The sequence below is a fragment of the Lytechinus variegatus genome, chromosome 7, assembly GCF_018143015.1.
Source record: "Lytechinus variegatus isolate NC3 chromosome 7, Lvar_3.0, whole genome shotgun sequence".
Taxonomy (NCBI): Eukaryota; Metazoa; Echinodermata; class Echinoidea; order Temnopleuroida; family Toxopneustidae; genus Lytechinus; species Lytechinus variegatus.
Genome location: NC_054746.1, coordinates 26,146,631 through 26,171,023, shown reverse-complemented (window position 1 = coordinate 26,171,023; position 24,393 = coordinate 26,146,631). Strand labels below are relative to the sequence as shown.

At 33.8% G+C, this 24,393-nt stretch overlaps 1 protein-coding gene across 2 annotated transcripts in view; it reads left to right on the top strand.

Annotated features, from left to right (window-relative positions):
* The first annotated feature begins 2,450 nt into the window (after positions 1 to 2,450).
* LOC121418856 overlaps positions 2,451 to 24,393 on the top strand; it is a 43,860-nt gene continuing 21,917 nt past the window's right edge. For both annotated transcript variants that reach the window (XM_041613039.1, XM_041613038.1), the window contains exons 1-10: positions 2,451 to 2,614; positions 11,144 to 12,193; positions 13,126 to 13,271; positions 14,340 to 14,438; positions 17,724 to 17,852; positions 18,411 to 18,483; positions 18,916 to 19,026; positions 22,233 to 22,363; positions 23,003 to 23,069; positions 23,722 to 23,843. In XM_041613039.1, coding sequence (XP_041468973.1) covers positions 11,285 to 12,193; positions 13,126 to 13,271; positions 14,340 to 14,438; positions 17,724 to 17,852; positions 18,411 to 18,483; positions 18,916 to 19,026; positions 22,233 to 22,363; positions 23,003 to 23,069; positions 23,722 to 23,843 — 1,787 coding nt within the window. In that variant the 5' untranslated portion in view covers positions 2,451 to 2,614; positions 11,144 to 11,284. The remainder of the gene's footprint in view (positions 2,615 to 11,143; positions 12,194 to 13,125; positions 13,272 to 14,339; positions 14,439 to 17,723; positions 17,853 to 18,410; positions 18,484 to 18,915; positions 19,027 to 22,232; positions 22,364 to 23,002; positions 23,070 to 23,721; positions 23,844 to 24,393) is intronic.

Here is a 24,393-nt window from a genome sequence, read left to right as displayed (position 1 = left end):
TTGCTTAAAATTCAGTTTGGATGAATTTTATCAAAGTTGTTAAAATTTGACTGCAAAAAATAGGCCATGAATCAATGACAAACTTGCAATTGATATAATAACTTGTTATTAAATACTGTATGGGACCTAAAAATAACTAGCGATTGATCATTGGAACTTTCTTGCAATGCCCCATGAGAGGAGATCAGGAGAGATTTGTGTGAAAATATGAAAAAAATAGTGAGGGAATTGAAGAAAAATGCAAGGAAAGGAAGAAAAAAGAGGAAACCTATAATAAGAAAAGCAAATAAGGGAGAGAAGGGAGAAAAGGAATTGAAAAGAGGAAGAAATATAGTAGGAAAGGACGAAGGGAAGGTGAGACGAAAGGGGAGGATCAAAGGGAAAAAAAGAGGAAAGTGAGAAGAATGGGAAAAGGGAAGGAAAAATGGACAAGAAAAGTACATAAAAATGAATTCAAGGAGAAAAGTAAGAATGAAAAGCGGGGAAAGAGAGGCAGATGTGCCGTGGATATAGGGGAAGGAAAAATCCCAACGCATCCCTTATCATCCCCGGTTATCGGATGCCTTTTCATGAACTTTATTCTGAATGAATCAACTTGTTTGGAAAATGGAATCCTGATTTAATAGTCCATCTTTGTCAGAAACTATGGTCGTAAAAACGAGGTAATAATGACTTGAATCATGTGGGGCGCATTGTGTACCATAGAGATATATAGGGGAAGGCGGGGTAAGTTGTGACAGTTTTTGCTTTTTGCATGTTAGAATTGATATGATTAATAATCTTGTCGAAATAAGTACCTTGCCTTGAAATTTCATTCTTCTGAAATATTTTCCACCTATATATAACTTTCTACCCCAACACTGAAAGTCATCGTGACCTTTGAAAAAAACGATGTCAAATGGCTCAACTTGCCCCATATATGGGGTAAGTTTGAGCCACCTTCTGGGGTAAGTTGAGCCACAAAAACTATGTACAAAATGTATGGGGGAGAACCAGCATGTCAATTTTTTGTTTAAAGTCTTTTCACTTGCTAATTCTCTATAAATACTAACATCCTGTAAAAGGAAAAGAGCAGTCATGTAAATTTGCTCCTTTCAGCCTGCATTTCAATCTATTTTTATGGTTTGTTTGTTTTTTAAGATACATTACCATAGGAATTACCATGGCTCAACTTGCCCCATGCTATTTGGCTCAACTTACCCCAGTCCGAACTTAGTGCGATAATTTTGTATCCACACATTTATTATGCATTCATCATATAAAAGACTATGACAAGAATGAAGATCCATACCTGGACTAATGATATTGTTATCATGTCTTTGTTATATTTAAAGACGTGTGTGTTTATAAAGCACTTATCTATTTCACACTCTTTTTTACTTTTTTGGCTGAAATTCATATTTTTCCCTCTAAAAAATTACTTTTTGTTTCAAAGTTGGAAACAATGTGGTGGGGTTAGGGGTTATGCTATGGGTCATCAATACATGACACCACCACAATGTCTGACTCATTCATTATTGGCCTGGGGCTGGTGGCTCAACTTGCCCCTATGCTCAACTTACTCCGCCTTCCCCTACTTCTCTATGATGTGTACACACAGAACGACTAAACCGGATCTTACCACCAGCAGAGCGAGGGGCTAACAAAGTCTACTGCCCGCTGGCGCGTTTCCGTTTTACACCCTGGCGAAGGCATTTTTCGGAAAAGTAGTCAAAAAGCGACTAGTGAAGAGTCTACACACGTCGCTGGTTGCATGCAGCGTGCGACACAGGCGAGTCCACCACACCGCATGCAATTTGCACAGTTACTGACCAGAGCACAGAGTTCCTCGGCACTTCATGTACAGAGGAGAGCGGCAGTCAGGAGTGAAATCCGAACATGCTTTTGCAGTCGCGTTGTTTATGATAGTTTTTTTTTCTAAACATAAATTATTAACTAAATGAATAGAATGACAGACAAAATCAAAATAAACAGATACTTATAATGGAAAGACTAATTGAAGTTTGATGGATTGATACACTTATAGCTGCCGAAAGATAGATATAGAAGACTGATAAATAGATAGAGACAAGATAGACAGACAGATAGATAGATAGAGAGGGAGAGAGAGAGAGAGGTGGATAGATAGAAAGAGAGAGAAAGAGGGAGAGATGGATGGATAGATAGATAAACAGAGAGAGGGGGAGAGACAGAGAGGTCGATATATAGAGGGAGAGGGGGAGAGAGAGAAAGAGAGAAGGATAGATAGATAGAGAGAGAGATGTTGTAGATTGCAAGTATAAGGTATGTTCTGCGCTCTGCGGATAACTTCGGTGCGGACTTTGGATCGCGCGCCCACAGCTGATACTGATAATGTAAACAAACGTAGACGTAGACTCTTCACTAGTCGCTTTTTGGCTACTTTTCCGGAAAATGCCTTCGCCAGGGTGTAAAACGAAAACGCGCTGCCCGCTGAGGGGTAATAATAGAGCTCCAGTGAAGTATCCAACGCGAAGCTTGGTGTTACCAACGAAAGAAAGGAAGCGGATTATCACATTTTACGAACATATTCGGGAATAATATGGATGTATAAAGGATCATAAGTGTTGTTACATACATCGAGAACATCGAAACGGTATGTATATTTGATTCATGATAAAGTACCGTCATGTAAAATCGACCGCTAATTTCATTCGCAGAAACTTGTTGAGTTTCAAAACTTCGCTCTTGTCCCCCATGTAATACCCGGTACCGTACATACGAAGTACAGAGGAAAACACGATATAGCCGGTATGTCAATGTGCTCTGGTGTGAGACTGTGAGGAATGCTTTTGATGAGCTGAGAGTTTTCTTCTGTTATGTTGGCCTTTATGTATGGTCTAATATGGTCTACCTACATTTATATTCCCTGTCGGCATGCAGTATATATGTTGTTCATTTGCTTTGAACCCTGCTCTTTTTAAAGAGAAATCAAGTTTGTTCAATTGAAGTTTTGCCACATTTTCCCTTTCAATTTTCATTTGCACTGTGACTGACTGCAACCATGGCAAAGTTAATGTATCTGTCTATGTCCAGAGATGCCAAGTTCAAAGACCAGCTATGCGTGAGATTTTCTGTGGATCTTAGTTAGATCACAGACATTGTGTACAATGTATATGGGGATAGGCTGTGATAGTTGCGTGAGACAGAGATTTGAGGGGATGAACAAGAGTCCAAAATGCTTGAGTCTCGCGCATAATGCGTGAGACTTGGTAGCTCTGTATGTCCATTATTTTGTTTTGACAAGGAATGTTACTCTCAATTTATTTGCCTTATATTTTTTCTCTTGAAAAAAGTACCAATCAAATCAGGACCTATATAAATCTAGTTCACCAAGGTTACCCACACTTTTGAACAGAGGTCATTCAATATTCTCTACATGCATGTAGTTCAGATTAGTAGGCCTACATGTACTTACAATATGTAATCATATACACATGTACTCTTCAATCCCACCATGCATTTTTTTGTATAGTATGCATAAATAAAATTGTATATATATATATATATATATATATACATGTAGGATATTACACATTACCAGTAACTATACTTTCTGATCATTATTTACATGGATTTGTAATTAAATGTAGTTGTGGGTAATTTTTCCCCATATAATATTAGGCCTACATGTATGTAGCTGTAGTGATTAAGCGTTATTAAGGAGTTTGATAACATGAATGCATTTGAATGGGATTATTATGGTTATATCAAATAGCTTTTCCGAAGACCGAGGCATGCACTGGAAATTTCTTGGGTTGCAGGATGCCAAGTAAAGTTGTTTTTTTTGTTCAAATTCTTAAAAAAAACAATGAGATGAAATTCTTATCTGTTTAAAACCACCTTTTCAATGGTGTCTTTGTTCGAGATGAATCATGAGGGGGGGGGGGGTACAAAAATGGGGCAAAGCCAGAAATTTTGCATCTATTTTGGCAAAACTTTGTAAACAATCCCCCTCCCTTAAAGGACTAGTCCACCCCAGCCAACAGAAAGTTGATTTAAATAAAAAGAGAAAAACCCAACAAGCAAAACATTGAAAATTTAGTAAAAATCGTCTGGATGTAAAATAAGAAAGTTAAGTGTCATTTTTATGTTTCGCTTAATTTCACAAAACAGTTATCTGCAAATCCTGATCGGTATGCAATGAGGAGACCAATGAAGTCACCCACTCAATATTTATTTTGTATTTCACTATCTGAAATATGAAAAAAAATTATAATTTTTCCTTCATCGTCATGTGAAATTACGTTTTATTCCTTGAACATGTGTAATTACCATTGGTTAAACACTTTATTGTTTAGTCAAGTTGTTCATTATTGCCACATCTGTAAAAATGGAAATATTGTTTAATTCAAACAATAAAAACAAAAATAGTGAGTGCGGGACATCATTGACTCCCTCATGTCACTGAATTGTCATGTAACTGTTTTGTGAAAAATTAGCAAAACTTTAAAATTGGCATGTAACTTTCTTATTTTATATGATTTTGATGAAATTTCAGCATTATGCTTGTTTGATCTTTCTCTATTGATAAACATTTTTCTGGGCTAGACACTCACCATAGACTTGACCTGTTAAAAGATCTCTTTGGCAAGAACTGGGCTATTTGTGGACAAATGGGATATGGGCCCATTTGGTTTGAACTTTGACAATTGGACAACCCCTCAGAATAGCTATAGTTTGACAAAAATTTGTTGATATCAGCCTATCAGGTCACCCCCCAAAAAAAAACCACCAACAAACAAACAATTCACAAATTAATGGATGTGCACTTCTTAAAATCCCAAACAGTGACAACATTATTGACAAGCAAAAACAAAACAAGAATAGGTATTCAAAAATTAGCCAGTTTTGACAAGTAGTTTGGCTATCATGAAATGGTGTGTGTGGGGGGGGGGTGTCACTTCTTTTCATAGAAAATACATTAGAGGATCATACAAGTAAGGAATTATGTGAATTGTGAAATTACAGTGTAAGTCCACCCTGACAACAAATTGGTTAATACACACAAAAAAAAAACTGAAAGAAACAGGCATATGTTAAACTCATTGACATATTCTTTGCCGATATAAATTTTTATAACTATTAGTGTTTCTGTGATTCATGCTGGTTCATGTCAATAAAGCATTTTGCTCAGAATTAAACTTTCAAATGTATAAAATAATGTTTTACTCTAAATTTTCTGAGAAAATGATGTTTTGGGGAATCTATGTCACACGGGACATATAATGGAGCTTCTCTCATGTGGCATTACAAAATAAACTTACTCTGTCATATTTAGCTGCATGTATGAATGAAAAATGTTTCTCAACATTGTTTTCCCCATTGCTTAAAGGGCAAGTCCACCCCAACATAAAAGTTGATTTGAATAAACAGAGAAAAGTCCAACAAGTATTACACTGAAAATTTCATCAAAATTGGATGTAAAGTAAGAAAGTTATTATATTTTGAAATTTTGCTTCATTTCACAAGACAGTTATATGCACATCCTGGTTGGTACATGCAAATGTGGAGACTGATAACGTCATCTAGAGCACTATTTCTTTTGTATTTTATTATCTGAAATATGAAATATTTAAATTTTCTCATTGTTAGGTGAAACGTTTGATTCCTCCCTGAACATGTGGAATTAGCATTGTTAAAATACTATATGGTTCAGCCAAGTTGGTCCTTAATGTCAAATGTGCAAAAAATGAAATATTGTTTAAGTTAAACAATGAAAAACAAAAGAAAGAGTGAGTGAGGGACATCATCGTCTGTCTCATTTGCATGTCACTATTAGGGTTGTGCATATCACTGGTTTGTGAAAAATATAAAGCGAAACTTCAAACATAACTTTCTTATTTTACATCAAATTTTGGTGAAATTTTCAGCGTTATAGTTTGATTTTTCTCTTTTTATTAAAATCAACATTTTTGAGGGTGGACTTGACCTTTTAAATAAATGGGTACTCCCGGTTGAAATTATTAAATATCTAAATTAAGTAAAAGTCTCTAAGCAAAACACTAAAACTTTCATCAAAATCTAATAACAAGTAATAAAGTTATTGAATTTGAAAATTTAATTTAGCATATTTTGTGCCATTACAAATATTCATTAGGTGAGCTGATTATCTTATGTCGCAACTTTTCTTTTTTCCCTAAACATTTCATGATTACATTTATCTCTTATTTTTGTACAAGCATGTGTCAATGGTACATGGAAATACCTTTTAACAAATTACATTTAAGTCACATCTATGATTATCTTTGTCTTAGAGTTAGATCAGTAGTTAATCAATTTTCTTAACTCTTGGGGGGAAAGTCAATTAATTTCATAATATACAAAAGAATTAGTGGGCATATGACATCATCAGCTTGCTCATTTCATAATCATGGAGACAGAACTGTTCCACCACAATAATGCAGAGCTTTGAAATGTCATAACTGTTTAATGTTTTCTGATTATGATGAAAGTTCAGTGTTTTGTTTGTCTTACCATGGACCCTATGGCTACGTGTACCACAGGGGGTAGGGTCCATGGTCTTATTTTACTTTATTTCATATTATTTTCACCTTGGAGTGCCCCCTTTGAACACCATCTGGGGGACGTTCCCTTTAGGGGAAAACAAAAGAGAATTAAAAATCAATCAATAACGTTAAATTCTCAGCAAGTTCTACTCTCATTAGCCTTTTCTTTTTAATTTGTCTATCTTATCATGTGACAATGTAATGAAAAAAAAATTACTATATGAATACAGATAATGAATCTACTTGTATATCAGTTACTTCTCCCTGCCCATGTGATATTGAAAATGTAAATGCAATGTGTAAAAGAGGGAAAATGAAAAAAAATGGTGAAAATTTGAAGAAAAAAAATTGGTGAGGAATGATAAAGTCAAAGCCATTTGGAACTCATGAGATGCTAGGACTATCTCAAACCAGCAATCTGGTAAGAAGATTGTGAGAAAAAATAGGGGCAACTTGCCCTAATTGTTTTACAAACTTATCAAGAATTATGGTTTGCTGATTGCTCCAAAGCATTTTATCATTTGTTTTGTAATCAAGCTTGAGTACATTCTGAGTTAACGTTTTGAAAGAGATAGTACATTTTAGATAGTCATTTCAAGCCAGTGGGGGGGGGGGCGGTTTGATCCAAGCCCCTAAAATGATAAAAAAAAATGGCCAGAAAGTGAGAAGAGAAGATGGAAGAGAAGTGATCAACCCCTACATGTAACTGAAAACTCTGGCTATGTAAAGGGCACACGAGAGTAATTCATCTGCGCGCAAAGCATGCCGGACAGGCGTAAGTAAAGATCACATGACTTTATTGATTAAAATAATTCATTAAAAATAGATAAAATGTTTGTATATCAAAAGAAAAACGATAAAGAAAATGCTACGTTCATACTCTTTCATAATTAAAGCGTTTGGGGAGGCTAGACTGCATTTTTGTATGTCATTTTGATTATTATTACCCACAATGCAGTTCTGGTTTTTGTGGCAATGAACTGGCCGAAATTATGGTTAGTCTTATTTCAGGCCATTTAACTTTTGATTGAGCTGGGCAAGTACCTGATTAATATCAAGTCTTAATGTACTGTTAATTGTGACTAATGTCAGTGAATTAAAGCAAAATCTATCGAGGGATTGATTTTTAATGATTTTTTGATGAGCTATGATATAACACGTGAGTGAATGGGGGTCTGTAATACTCATGTGTGCCCTATACATGCGTTAAAAGTGCATAGAGGAGGTCTCCCTACATGTATCTTTAACTGTCACAATGACATTAAAAACTATTTGAACTTTTGTCTACGAATTCATCCATCATCTGTTGGTCGATCCATCGATGATGGTTGACTGATGTTTTAAATCAAGTTGAATAAATGAGGATTTAAATAGTGATTTATATCAAATCACAGTGATTAAAAAAAAAAGCCATTGATAATTCATGTACTTTCATCACACATTATTAACAATGTTTCTCTCTCCTTTTTTCTTTATTAAATTTCATACCCATCCTTTTAAAATGACAATATTACATTGTACATTGTACACTTACATGTAATGTATATAACTAGAATTTATTATTTGTAATTATTTCTCAATTTTTGTCAGTAGATTAAACTTGTCTTTTACTTTTATTTTGGTTCAATAATCATTTATGAAAATTCACGTATTACTAGCTTGCTTCGATTAAGTAAATATAACTCCAATTAGGCAAAGATAATTACGGTACTTAAAAAATCATATTCAATGTACCTAAATAATTCTATTAACACCTTGCCCTTCTTTAAATAATACCTGAATATTCATTAAAATCAAGTAAATGTTCATTTTTCTAAATAACTGTCAAATCTATTTGTGTTTGACATTGTTTTGGATTAGGGCATGCAAAATATTTTATTCTTTTGTTAAATCAAAGAAAGAGCAACATTAAATAGTCACTCATCAGGAAATTTCATAATTCTTTTTAGTTTTTTTTTATATTATTCTCACTGTTCTACTTGTAAGGATGAAACATTTGTGTATAAATTATCAGTACTTTTCATGCACAGATACATGTAAGTGACAATGCATAAAATCTAATATTTGAATTAAACAAGATGAAAATGATGCCACTGAAAGTGGGACGATGGGGAAGCGGACTTTCGAATCCTGAAAGTCCACTCCCCTATTTGTTTTTTTTAATATTTCAGTGATTGTTTTACTTACTTGAATTAAGATGTTGTCACTTAATTTACTTGAGTAAAATGGATGCAAGGAAAATAAGTAAATTTTACTTTTAAAACTGCCAAAATTAGAAATAATTGAAAAAATGAGGGCAATTTTTTGCCTCTATTTTCTCGAGTAATTTCAAATAATTTTTTTACAGTGTATAAAGTGGCTCGGTTACAGCTGGGGTAATGATATGATACCAACAAATTTTGTAGTAGCTGCACTATATAAATGGTTCATATTATAATTTGATATTATTTTGTGTAAATGATTGTTGTAATGTATGTTCTTATTACAGGTTGAATAACAGGGTGGAGTTCTCCAAATACTGTACACTATCTTATAATGCAGCAATATAAAATGTTATTTTTTTACATTTATTGACCCACATCCTGTTATCGAGCTATCTCTCTGTCCTTCTTACATACGCACTTGTCTGCGTTGTTGTGTATCCAAGAAACAGCTTTATGATCTGTTGGAGTAAAGTTCTAAAGGATTCTTCTTCAGTCCAGTGATCACAATACGAAACTGTGTGCACAGGGCTTTAAGTCCTTGGGATTGTGTGGCTATTGTTGGAGGTAGAATAATGAAAGGGGAGGGGGGGGGGGGGACAACAGGCAGTTGTAGGGGTAATTATCTATCAATGTACGCACAATAACATGTACTTGTAGGCTGCATGCTTGTGTGTGGTGAACAAATATTGTACATCAAGCCTGGTGGTGAGAGATTGAAGATGGTCCTTTCTAAGTTTTCTTAATTGATTTTGTACAATACATCAGCCTCTAATGTGCAACCTCGAATTTGCACAAGGGGATAATTGTCTACGTACATGTTACAAATTAAAAATCAAATTCAAGACAAGATGCAATTTATATGCATATACACGTAACTTTAATTTTTTAACAAAGCCCTAAACCAGTAAACACAACAAGAGAAATTACAGAAAGCTGTTAAAGACAAAAAAGTTTGATAATTTATTTATATTCATACTATATTGTACATGGCAATATAGCATGTAGGAAAGAAAGTTTTATGTGGTCAAAAAAAGCAGGAGAAAATTGATCAGATTTGCCTACATATGGGCTACCTATTATTTTTATTGAAAACTTTTTTGCTCCTTCGTGATAATAATATTTACTTACCTTACTCCAAATTATTTAAACTTCTGGGATATATGTGCATCAATATTTCGGCAAAAATATTCTTTTTTTAAAAGTCATGTTCACCCCTGTAACTAGTTGATAAAATGAATAATAGAAAAAATTGAACAAGCATAATTCGTTGAAAATGATAAACGAAATATGTAAAAGAAAAAGTTTTGGTATTTTTCAAGTTTTGCCTTAAGATGTTTTCAATCCTTGTGGAATCAACTGTACACTTTAAAGTATGATTTGTAACTTAATTGTTTTGATTAAGTGGACAGTTTCTTTACTGATCTGCTCTGTAAAAAAATGAAATGCACTGTGTGAACATTTCATTTGTATCACTAAGTACACAACAATTTGTGAGTACATGTATGTGATGTTAGGCCTATTGGTTTCCTCATTTGCATTGCACCTGCCACTTTTTGACTGTTTCAATATGGAACTTTCAGATTTAGGGTATTTTTTAAAATAGAATTTAAAGTTGTATACTATTTGTACTTGTAAGTATCAAATAGGGTTTTCTCTTGATTAAAATTGAAAGATTTTTTTAAATTTATGTCTGGCAAAATGGTGGTCATGTAGGCCTACTTCTTTATAAGTGAAATGAATATTTCTTCGATGACACTTTTCAGACTTGCTTATGTAGTTTAAATTCAGTGTTTTTCAACATATTTTAGAATTAGAATGGGAAATTCTAGGTGATATGTACACATTTTTGATCAGTTTTAAATGACATCACCGGTGTTTGATCAGAACTTTGCAATTTATGAGGTCTGATCAAAAGAAAAAGTGAAAATGAAGTTGAAAGGAGGTGAAAGTATTCAATGCTTGTATGTTGGCCTACAGAAAGAGGGAGATGGGGTGGTTCTATCTCCCGGTGCCTTTCCAAAATGGTGACTGAAAAGGAGGGATTAAACACATAAAGCTTTGCACGTATTTCAATTTTATCCATCAAAACGTTTCTAAGTGTTATTAATGTCTGCTTTTATCCCCTTCATTCTACTTTTATTAACAATGCGAAATTAGCATCAAGTGCTAGAAAGTGTTGAAGGAAAAATCCATTCAGACCTCAGTGCTCAGCAATTATGCAAAAGCAATTAAATTCTAATTACCCTGCCTATTGCAGTGTCGGTTGTCCTGGATGCTTATTGTTAACAAGATTACATCCGCTATCAAAGCATTTTTAAGTTTGAATAAGAAGTCATTGTACTTTCACTTATCAAGTAATGTGTGTATAACTGCATCCATGATTGATTTGTCTCTTTCCATTTGCTTTTGCAGGATCTTCACCAATTGGAGCATTAACATGGAAATGACTTGAGGCTTGACTTTTCACGTGGATAGATGAATGCATGATCAAGCATCATGTAGTTTGTCTTCTCGTGTTGGCAATCTCCATGTGAGGTCCATGGACACATCTTGATGAATTATAGTGGAACATTCCAACTAAACCGACCTAAAAGAGTAAGACGGCAAACAGTAAGCGGGGACATGGATGAAAGTGCGGAGGATGACCAAAAGCAAAGGGAGGAGATGGAGGAGGCGTATCGTAAGATGTTGATGGAGCTTGAGAGTGATGATGATGAGGAAGAAGAAGGGCCAGTCCAAGTGGAGAAGGAAAATGAAGAGAAGGAAAGGAAGCCTCAACGAGAGGTGAAAGGGGCGGACGATAAGCGTCCACTCTTGAATGAATCGTTGGGTGGATCATTGGGGATCTCACTCGTAGAGAGACATAGCACTCCGCCTCCACCATCCATTGTCGTGATGGAGGATAAACCAGATGTAACTATTACAGTTGATGAACCCAAACAGGAGGAACAAAATGTTCTCATTGACGATAGAAAGAACTCATTACCTAATGGTGGTAGGAATTCTCCTCATGGAAGAACTTCACCAAATGGGAGAAGCTCGCCAAATGGCCCAACCTCACCAACTTCACCTAATGGTAGGGCTTCACCTATTAATGGGAGAACTTCTCCTCTAAAAAACAACAGGGTTGAACCTATTAATGAGAAACAGTTACCTCATGAAATGCATACCAACAAAAACAATAACATCCATTCCTTTCTGACGGACAACACGCAGGCGTTTGAGAAGCCCCATCAGACAAGCAATGGGAAGGTTTCGACTCCTGATAGTGGCGTTGATTCGTTGGGTTCGGAGAAGAGATCCTCCGTAAAAACAATTAGTGATTCCAGTGAGAAATCCAGAAAATCTAGTCATACAAATAAAGTTTTTGTGAGAACATTCAAGCAGAGAGCTAGTCAAGAGAACTTTGCATTGTATGGACTTCTTACTCCAGCCTTAGTCCTGGTACCAAAGATCGATGGGGTAAGTTCACTTGATTGAAGGGCACGTTCACTCATTTTTGTTGCTAGCAAGTTATTTGTTGCAATGAAATTGGTAATAAGAAGGAGCAATAATGATAAGGATGAGTAGACGAAGGAAGAAAGAAATGGAACAAGTTTTACAAAAAGAAAATTACAACAGATAATTAGGCCTACAGGAGTAACAATGTGTGAAAAATTAATAATCTCTGAAAGAGTTTTGAAAACTGGTGTTTGATTAGGTTTTAAGGGCAAACTGTCTGTTGTGTGATTCTACAGTCAACTGAATAAGCAACTAAAAAAAATCCCACCTTGATCAAAAAGATATTAAAATATAAAAATCAATCACGTAGTGGTTTTGTCACATATACACTGTATGAGGAATGCTTTTTGCTTTGAATTCCAGTAATGATGTTGATTTCCTCGAGCATGAAATTTATCCACATTGTGATGCACTCAACCCAGGTAGGTCAAAAAGATTAATGCCTTGACTGCACTAAGTACAAGAAAGAGCAGCTGGAACACCTCTGAATAGGCAACTATTAGATAGTGCTGGAGAGATATAGTATGTTTTTAAAGTGCCAGAAGTATTAGCTTTGTAAATGTAAAATCAGTGTTTATTTGTATGCAATTAAAGTTAAAGTCATGAAAGTTAATTATTATTCATCCAGTCCGAAGTTAGGTGGAATCAGAAATGAACAAAAACCAAAAACAACTAAACCTACTGTGAAGATACATGTAAGTTCTGGAACAATGCGGAACGAGGCACCAGGGAGTCTTCAAAATATTCGACCACTGCCTCTCCAAAACTTGACACAATCTCATTAACCACCTGACAATGATGGATGCATCCCATCAAAATACTTACCACTGTTGATTTAATCTTCAAATTTTAGTTAAGGTTTTATTCTGCATAATTCTGTTTATGTACATCAGCACGATGCCCTGACTGAGACGTTTACTGAGTTGAAGGGAGAAGATCGTGAATTGAAGCTGGCAGCAGCTCATATTGATGATGCAATCAGTGGAAGGGGAAAATATGGCAAAGCTAGAGCTTTCTTTAAGTCTAAGCAGGGAAGATGGTGAGTACATAATAATCTATATCCTATTTCTGGAATAATCTTTATTGTATTAACGATAATGAATAGTAACATGTACATTAAGTAGCAACTACTTAGACAAGCCTTACATGTAGATGCCTGTACAATATTAATACTTGTGATTTTCTCTTCCTATCTTTATAATAAAGCCCAGATTCAATGAACTTTTCATGGCTTTTTATATTAAAACAAATCAAACTGTGTTCTTATATTGATTGAAATGGAAAGAGTCTTCAATGCTTTTTATTCTTCAAAATAATACAAATAAGTACAAGATAGATTGATTCAATTTTAATAATAGCATGAACAAAATTCATTATTGAAAAAAAAATGCAACATGCTTTATTGAGCAATCAGCAATGTAGCCAAAATATCTGTTAGCTGCAAAAATGCATAGAATGACTGTGCTAAATCTCTAAATTTTCTTTTCATAATTTTTCTAAATTAAGACCTTTTGAAAAATTATCTTGAAGATTTAGGAATTGCATTTCAGACAGCTATAAATACAGAAAGTGTATCATGAAATTATTTCTTTTTTTTCTTGAGAATCAGGTATTTTACACAATTTCTCTTGGGGATCTGACTTTTTAAAATACATATTTTATATATAACCTATGAGATTTCAGATTGCGCCTTTCACACAACATGAATTTCAGAACCCTGCATTTTATCTAACAACAGGTTTTATCCACAAGAAATGATTGCAATCAATCCAGATTTTAAAATAAGTAATCATAATACCAAATATCAAACTTGATGACTTTAAACAAAACATGTAAACTTATGATATTCAAAATAATTTATCAGTTACGAGTAAACACCAAGAATCAATTTACATGTACAGTTTTGAATAAAAAAAAGTTAATGAATAGGGTAATGGCTGTACGTGAATGTTATAGAACTTATGAGCATTAAAAAGAATTTAAACTAGAATGATATTGTCCTAAAATAATGTCCCCTAATAGTAGTTAAACAACATAACTATTAAATGATGAAAAACACCAGATATTTAAAAATGTATCTTTCATTTCTCTCAATCGTTAAACACAGGTGCTTCAAGATGATCAACAACAAGTATTTCAAGTATCTAGTATTGTTAATGGCTACAGTTCATCTTATTCTCACCTTTTTTGAACCACCCTCTTCAATGTAAGTTCAAAAGACCTCTTTGTATTATAATCCACAATTTACAATCTACTTCTTTTTAAACCATAGTTTGGACAATTTTTAGAAATATTCCTATTAAAAAGCAGGTTACTCATTACATATTCATAAAGAATCAGTATAATACCATACTGAAAAAGGTCATTTGGAATATAAATGTGTCTAGATTTAAAGGATATTAAACTTATTTCATAATTGGTGCATCATTGTAGACATCTCGCTATCTTTAATTTTGCTTGACAAACTTGAAAGGTTCTATGATCAGAAACCTACACCTTGACACGTTAAAATTAAAATTGGGACAGTTGTTTATCTCCAACCGACGCTTTTATGGAGGTGAGTTAAGCCCAGCAAGGTTTCAAGGAGATGACGTTACTTAAACAGCCAAACTTTTGTGACATTTGAAATAAACAAGGTTCTTGACACCTTAGCAACCAAAGAACTTGCTAGTCTGGAGTGGGTCAGTGTTTGTTTTAGTATCACTTTATTAGCCCACTCTGCTAAATCAATTGTGTGAAAGGGTACTTAATATACACCTGCGTTTTATCTTTCTATTCTTATTCAGACTAGATATTGTAATGATGTAATATGACATAAATTATTAAAATAAACTGTTAAAATAAAGGTAATTCCACATGTTCAGGGAGAAATAAAACTTTGTTTCACTTGACAGTGAGGAGAAAATGAGAATATTTCGTACATCATATAATAAAATACAATAGAAATAATGAGTGGGCGACATCATCAGTTTGCCAATTTGCACACAGACCTGTCAACCAGGATGTGCATACATGTATAACTTAAATTGTGAAAATAAGCTAAAATGTCATTTATTATTTTACATCCAATTTTGATGAAATTTTCAGTGTTTTGCTTGTTGGATTTTCTCCTTTTTTTAAAATCAACTAATTATTTGTTGTTGTGGACTTGTCCTTTAACTTTATGCAAGACAATAAGTACTACAGAAATTACCTGTAATGTATTTGCTCTGTAGGTACATGTATGTCATGCTTAGTATGAGACATCAATGCAGGGAAATGCTTGTACTTGTAGCTTTTCCCGCATTTATGTATTTGGATAATGTATTTACAATTTAATAGTACATTACATGTCAAAACTGAATACTCTTGTCTCAATCAAACTGAAGTTTATCTTTAAAATGGATGGACTTTGAGCTTTAGTGGGCATAAAACAAATGTCCAGTATTTAGTCTTTTGAAGGGCCATGCCTGAAAAGAGACTTCTTGTGTACAGTAGTTAAGAACAAATAGATTACTTCTCCCTCTCACGTCCCTGCTTTTAGGTATCAAATTTGATAAATCAAGAAATTTGAGTGGCAGTGAGTTTTAAAGTCACCCATTGCAGTCTTCATTTGACTATCATGTTGACTAACTTCATTGCTCATTTTTTAATTAGTCCATGATAGATTATTGTTAATAGATAACAATAGTTTATAGTGGAAATAATAAATGATTATTTCTTTTGGTATAATTAATATTACTTTGATGTTATGTGTATTTTGGTAAGGTTAAATGCATGAATATTAATGTTATCTGATTGCCTTTATATAATACTTTCCAAGTCACTCAAATCGTAAAGCATGATGATTACATTTCCTCTCATGCACAGCAAAGCGCAAACTCCCTTTTATAATATGAATACAGTAGAATTAACTATTTGTGGTCTAAACTCTAAAGGTTACACTTTGTTTCCCTTATCAATCTCTATCACATTCCGATTTCTTTGTTGTCCATTCTATATATGAGGTAGAAGAAAGCATGTATTGCCATGTGTAAAGTTTAAAATTATGTGGAATCATTGGATGTCTTTCAAAATCCTATTATTATTTTTTATGTATTTCCACCTCCATTACCCAATGGGAGTGATTCACAGTCCTATTTTCATAACCCTACTGAATTCGAATTAGCCAGGGGGTGTTTCATAGAGCTATATATATAAGTTACATGTGACTATGGACCACATTTTGAAATCTGGTTTAACTTAGACCATGACCTAACTCTAAGCTAAAATTATGGGAAGCTAAAATATCAAAACTCAGATGAAAGTTTGTTTACATTGTTTGTTTCTTTTGTCTACATAGTACTAGTACTTTGCTCTTTCCTTGTGCTGCAATGATGAAGAAAACAAATACAGTTATTATTTCATGACATTTATGAATGTTTTTGAGTGTCAAATGAGTTGGTAAATTGTACCTCTTCTGTTAGAGGTTTGTGTCATGGTTGGTTATCCATAGTTAAAACACAATTTTAGACCAGAATTCAGATGAAACAGAGCCTATGTGTACAGCTGATGACCTGTTCTTGTATTGTTGAGATGTACCCATGTTTTTCCTAGTATTTGAACAAATTTGAACTAAATTTCGTGTAATCCTCATCAAGTTTTGACAAAATTATAAACTTTGAATTCAAATGTTTAACAATGAGAATTTTATCCTACAACTTAAAGATTGGGTTTCAACTTTAGCGAATGATAATCAGAGAATGGAGAATCAGTCTAAGAATATGTTCCAGTCATGCTTTAATACATGTAACTTTAACAAATGTCAGCCTTTAAAACACCCTTACAGCCCTGGGCAAGAAGGCCAGACTCACCACTTAGCGAAGTCACAGGCTGATGATAATTATTATGATTCCCCATATATTTTTGTATTTATGTATTTTTATTAAGAATCAGATCAAATTACAATAGTTAATGTTAGTCAATGAGGTTAAAAAGTCACAAATAATCACATTTACAAAGTTTAGGAAAATGGCAGAAAATAAGGTTACAATACATAATCTGTACCCAAAAGTACTTATGTAACTTATAAAAATCAGGGTGCATGAACATGTACATACATTGAAATTATCATAAACCATCAGCTATACAGGAATATCAATACGGCGTATAAAGTACATGTATACACTTGATATTACTCTCTGGACATTTCCTTAGATTTGCCCATAAGGTGCTTAAAAAGGACTTCATACAGAATGACCAGATACGTGCTTATGCACTACATGTAGGTAACATATATTTGGCCCCAAAAGAAGAAATAAGTTGCCCCTTCATTTTGCAAATTGGAAATTTGAATTCTAATGTTTCTATCAATTATTAGAACTACATGCACATGTTCAGGGTGTATCCATAGTCCATACCTCTTGAATGTACATTTTACATAACTTGATAAGAAAAAAAACTGTTTATTGTGATAGCAAATACCCTAAATTTGATTTCTCATGATTTTAGCTGTTCTGTTTATTTTTTGTAGGTCTACGTCACCTGCCATTCTTGCAATAACTCCATTATGCATCTTAGTCTATGCTGCTGATGTAGGGGTACATATGGGCTTCTTATCTTGGCCTGTATTTTGGTCATTAGATGAAAACAGATGGATAAGGTGAGAATTAGCAACCTCATATCAAAATTGGTCATTATTTCAACAGATCATCTGAGAATGAATCATTAATCATTATAATACTTATTTCTGATAATACTTTTTGTTCAAATTTTATGAAGGAAAAATAATGTCAGGACACACGTGTATTATTCCTTCATATTTATGATTTTTTTAGTTGTAATAATTTAGAATCACAAGAATTTAACTGTATATAAACATTGGTTTTGTTCTAATTGTCAATGTATTTCGATTACACACATTTGCAAAATTCCAACAGCCTGCTTCGATAAAAAGGAGCAAAATTTGAGTTGTTAGCATGTTGCTGATTGTCCTGAAATTAATGCAAAGTTCGGCAAAATACATAATTGCTTTGCTAATTTGTTAGTTAATTATTGTAAGATCTTTGTTATCACTAGAGCACTTATTTATTCTAATAGATTTGTTAGTAATACAAAACTGATTTGTGATTACTACTTTTGTAGATATTGATCAATTAAATAAAATACAATGCATTTTGCCATGTATTGAATGTAATCATTCTGTTTTGTTGTATTTCAGGAGAGAGTTTGTATTCACCTGTATGTATATCATAGACTATGCGATGTTGGTCACACAAACTTTTGTAGATGTGGTAAGTGTTTACTTTTCCTAAATCTCAGAGAAGTCTTCATAAGTTAACATTATCACCATATTGTCTGAAATCCTAATTGTTGGTTTGGTTGAAGTATGCATGCACCATAATGTGTAAGATCTTTCAAATCACTTCAAAATAGTTGTATATAATACTTTTACAGTGATCAGAGAAATAGTTAACCTTCTAAATAAATACAAATTTAACTTTTCTTTTATCAAATAACTTCCTTGGTTTGTTACAGAAAATCTTGCCTTGTCAGTTTCGGAGAAAGATTTTTTTTGCACTACAGTATATTGAAAATGATATGAAAGTACAGAAATTGTTCAAAGTGAAGAACAATGCCAGGGGGAAAAAACAGAATGGTCTGTAACTCATAACTATACGAGATTGAGAATTATGATAAAAAATGACCTTCTCTCTTTTTTTTAGCGTTTGGCTCAACCATTTCGATGTCTGCGGGCAGCCATCATTCTGTGCAAGCTGAACAACGTACAACACATCTGGGATGTTGTTATGTCAATTGTTATTAAACTGGGAAAGGTACTTAAATTTGTTTTTTCTTTAAAGACCTTAAAAGATCTTAAGCATATGTTGTAATATTGTGATACACTTGTAAATTGCTTAATTTGTATCCATTATGGATGGGGGATGGGCTACTAACATGTAAATAGATGACATAAATTATAATTGCTATGACTCATGAGCATGTTTCTGGAAGCATTTTGCTAGTGATTTCCACAGCTAAATTTTCTTTCATTCAATCAGATGGCATTGCATATTTCAGTTAATGTTATTGACAAGATGTTCCTTGAAATACGTTTGCGATTTCTTGAGTTTAATGGTGGCAGCGGTGGGATTGGAGTCCATGTGTATTAAATGGTGGCAGTGGTGGGATTTGAGTCCCATGTGTATTTAATGGTGGCAGTGGTGGGATTCAAGTCCCTTGTGTATTTAATGGTGGCAGCGGTGGGATTCAAGTCCCTTATGTATTTAATGGTAGCAGCTGTGAGATTCAAATCGCTGGTGTATTTAATGGTGGCTACAGTGGGATTCACCTTTCAGATGTATTTAATGGTGGCAGCAGTGGGATTCAAGTCCCAGATGTATTTAATGGTAGCAGTGATGGGATTCGAGTCTTAGGTGTATTTAATATAGGATATTTATATTGCGCACATATCCACCTTGTTAGGTGCTGAAGGCGCTCCTATATTACCTGGCTAAGCTAGGCGTTCATAGCGCACACAGCTTTTTAAGGAATTACTTCCTACCGGTACCCATTTACCTCACCTGGGTTGAGTGCAGCACATTGTGGATCAGTTTCTTGCTGAAGGAAATTACGCCATGGCTTGGATTCGAACCCACGACCCTCTGTTTCAAAGTCCGAAGACTAATCCACTGGGCCACAACGCTCTATTTAATGGTGGCAGCAGTTGGTTTCTAGTCGCAGGTGTATTTAATGGTGGCAGTGGTGGTATTAAATTCCCATGTGTATTTAATTGTGGCAGCAGTTGGATAGTTGGTACAAGTATTGTATCATAGGAACATTAAAATCTTCTTCAGACGTAGCATCACAAATCGAAGGCACTTTAACTTTGATGCTTAAATATGGTATAGCAGACCTTCAAATTATTTAAGGCCTTCTTCGAGGCCAAGGATTAAGTTTGTTGTTTACACTTAAATTATTTTCTGCCTAGCGAAATCTTCTACACTCTGCTTATAATTTCAAAACATGTCCCAAAGGTGCATAGTTGACTTCTATGTGGTTAAATTGACTACAGTGTTTTCTAGAGTGTATATTTCAGATTCAAATTGAGGCTTATTAGCCGGAAATATTTGTGTAGGGGTATAGTATGTAACAACTGGTAGCATGGACCTTCCCCAATTATTATTAACAATACTGATTATACACATACCTGTATGTGTCAACTTTTCAATATAGGAGACTTTCCAACTTGTGAGCATTTACTCTTAGCCAATCAAATGAGAGTATTTCAGTATCATGCCACAGATTTCAGTGAAAATTGTACAAAATATGCTTCATGAAATATTCCTATGAGTAATTGGAGTCCCTAATCAATATAATGGTGGCAGCGGTGGGATAAGTGTGGTATCACAGGTACATTGAAGACTTGTCAAATGTGTTATGAACAGATTTTCCAGTTACCGGTATTTACATGGCTTCCCATAGTTAAACCATGCATTTAAGCAATATTTTAATGAAGTTTGGGGACTATATGTTCCTTGGTTGTGCAAAAGTAAAAACACCCTCAAGCCTCAACCATTTGCAAACAAAATGTAAAGTGAAAGGAGGGAAACTTGTAGCTATTTCAATTCCATTTATATTCTTTTTATTGTTGTGCTTTATAAGCTACAAGGTTTTGTGTGAAAAAATATATTGATTTAATATACATTTGTGCATGGTGTATTCAGCTTGTCTGGATATTTAGAATGGAAAAAAATTATAATGATTAGATTATGAAGTAGTTCTTAAGGTGCTTTTATATTACCATGGGTCAAATTATAGTGCAGTTGCATAGATGAATGCTTATTACCCTTTTATTCTTGGCTTTGATTTATTGTAAACGGCAATGTTCATTATTTCATTTTGGAATCTTGTTATTTTTGCAGCAAAGCAAGCTTACCCTAATAGGCAATGGAATTCATACACTGCATATGAACCTTTTATTTTTCAATTATTTCCAATATCTGATAAATAAATACTACAAATTTCTGACTACACTGGCCTTGAAACTTCATTGTCAGTAGGCATCTGCATAGACCTATTAATCTGTTAATTATCCAGATATTAGAATATTATTCATAAGCCAGCTATTCTTTTGAGAATTGTGAAGTGCTTGCTTTTATAAATAAATGGGCCCCCTCAGTGTTTAGATACAATAGGTATGTGACCTTCTCTATTGAGTACAAAGGCCATCTATGAATAATTACACAAGTATGTATTAGAGGTTTATATGACTTGTTCGTTTTCAAACATGTACATTGGTTACCTGGTAACTTGTGATTTTTTTTAAAGCCAAGGCCACTTAAATATTAAGAAAATATAATATTAAGAAATATTAAGTAAATGTGAATTTAAATTTCATCAAACTACTTGTGTGGATTCAGTATGCAGTGAATTAAAAAAAAATGGTCAGTATGCAAATGAGAGACACCATGGTATTGCTCAATCACTATATATTCTTTTGTATGAAGTTACAAACATCAGCTTTTGTCAATTTTATGAAGATGAAACTCAATCAAATTTGATTTACATTGATGATAATTTATGCATTCCTTTAGGAGTCTAAATGTGTTTGGAGGAAATATTGATATGTTTGAAAAGTATAATAATAAGTGTGTAACATCATCAACTCCCCCATTACTTTAGCTGCGAGCATTGCATGGGGGGGGGGGGTACAAAGTTGATGGAAACTTTTGTATTGATCAATGATCATTATTATATTTTATGTGTATATATTTCATGAAAGTCTCTAGAGACTCCTGCATGTAGCAAATACAGTCCAGTTCCTGGTCTGGTTTAACAATTTATAACTGTATTTAATTGATTTCTGTTTTCCAAAGAGATCTCTCACTCAAAACATTCACTATGACTGGTTTAACCAAATGATTCAGAATAGTTCTCTCTGCCAGTGAATTAAGATGGCTTCAGACACCGTTGCTTCAATTGACATTGTACTACACCCCTATATCAAATCTAATAATGTATTTTTGTTTATTTCTATTAGGTATTTGTCATCATTATTGTATTCATCATCTTGTTCTCTGCTATTGGAGTACATCTATACACAGACACATATCACAACATAGAACAGGAAACTTCAAACTGTACAGGCAACTCAACAAATGTATATGTTGGGTAAGTTTTTGTTTAGTGTTTTAGCCATAGTAATGGACAAAACATCATTATTACTCTTCAGATTATGAATGTTTTATGTCATCTTACAGAAATGATGTTAAGAATCAATGTGCTGTTTGTTTGCAGTTGGAGAGATGTGCCTTGTTTAAAATATGTGATGAAAATGATGATAATATACATGTACTGTACTTATCTACTTCATTTCAAAATCTGTCTCTTTGCACTGGAGATGGAATTGAGTGAAATGTACCTCAACACACTTCCTTTCACAGATTTTTAAAGTAATCCTTTCAACAATGAACTGAGAGAGAGAGGGAGAGAGAGAGAGTAAAATGAGACCAGGGCACTCCTGATATTTGACTATTGTACAACTAAGACACTATAGGGTGTGTAGACATTTTATTAGGAATGTTGTCTATACTGCACATGTGTTTGTCCATATGATGCAGCTTCTCCATTAGAAATTCATTCATTTGTTATATTTATATGATTTATTTATCTATTCTTACTTTTTGTTGGGGGGGGGCTAGCTCTTTGCAGTCTCCCAAGGTGGTGTCTTGAACATTGTCAAGAGGATTAAATACTGTTTAAGTCTGATTAAAGATTACATTGTGATTTATGTTTCCATTTTTTATGCAGAGCCTTTGATCATGTTGGTATTACATCTCTGAGGTTATTTGTGCTACTGTCTACAGAGAACTATCCAGTAAGTTTTGTACCTTTAAAAAAAGAATTTATGTGAACTGAGATGTCAATAATGATGATGATATTGAACTTTTTTTATCCATTTTACTTGAAGTGACAAATTCCTAGGCATATGGTGTTACACTTCGTCTTTTGAACTATGAGTAAACTACATGCAGGTAAATAATGTGCAGTGATGTAGAAAAGACTTGGAAATGGTAGTGATTTTTTTTTACCTGACTGCTAAGAAAGCATGAATGCTTGTAAGCAAGCAACTAGAGGACCGACATGAATGCGTGTAAGCAAGCTACCAAAGGACCTCTCAGAGGGACCTGGTAATGAGGATTAATGCCTTGCCAATGGGCACTAGCGCACCAAGTGGGTATTGAACCCGGGTCAACGGAGTCACAAACCCCCGCTCTACCAACTGAGCTATACTAAATCAAAGCTGTATGATTGCAAAAAACTTTCAAAGGGTTTGTATCCGGAGATTGAGATACCTACTCATGATGCCAATTATCATAAGATTAAATTAATTCAACTTACTTTAAGAAGCCTGGGTCCAGATATATTTTTATCAAACTTTCACTGAGTGCACATCATGACCACTCATCAACTTTTACTTTTAAATTCAACACTAAAAATGCAATATCCTTGTTTTAATTTCTATATAGGATCTAATGATTCCAGCCTATTCAACAAGCCATTGGAACTTCCTCTACTTCGGAATCTTTCTTTTTGTCGGTGTTTTCTTTCTTACTGCCATCATGCTAGCTATTATTGTGGATAGCTACTGGTATGTTGAATATATCTCCAAATATGACACCCACCACCATCATCCTAAGAACTATAAAGTTAAAAAAAAAGAATTGTAGATTGAAGAGAGAGATTTCTTACTTTGAGAGGATTTATTGTAACTTGGCATTTCTATGAAAAGCACTTTAAGAAATAACAATGGGAACTTTTAAATGTCAGACATTATAATTTTTTGATAAGGAAGAAATGGGCCTAAAATAGTGCAACCTTAATCAACCGCTTGAGTATCCTGTAAGTATATTATTGTCCCTCGATTGTCAAGGTTTTATCAAAATACAATAAAGGCATTATTGGATTAAAGACTTATTGTTCCCAGGATACAAAATTTCTAGTTCTAGTGAGTTTTTCTAAAACTCTCACAAAGAACCAGTCCAAAAAAGTCCTCTCTTTTTCACCTGTAATGCAACCTGGGAACCTTTCAATGTAAGAATTCAATGAATATACAAATTCAATCCTTTCCTAATCTGCATATTCTTAACTGATATTAGAATTTTTCTACCCCATGTACATTGCGATGGTCTGTAAATTTG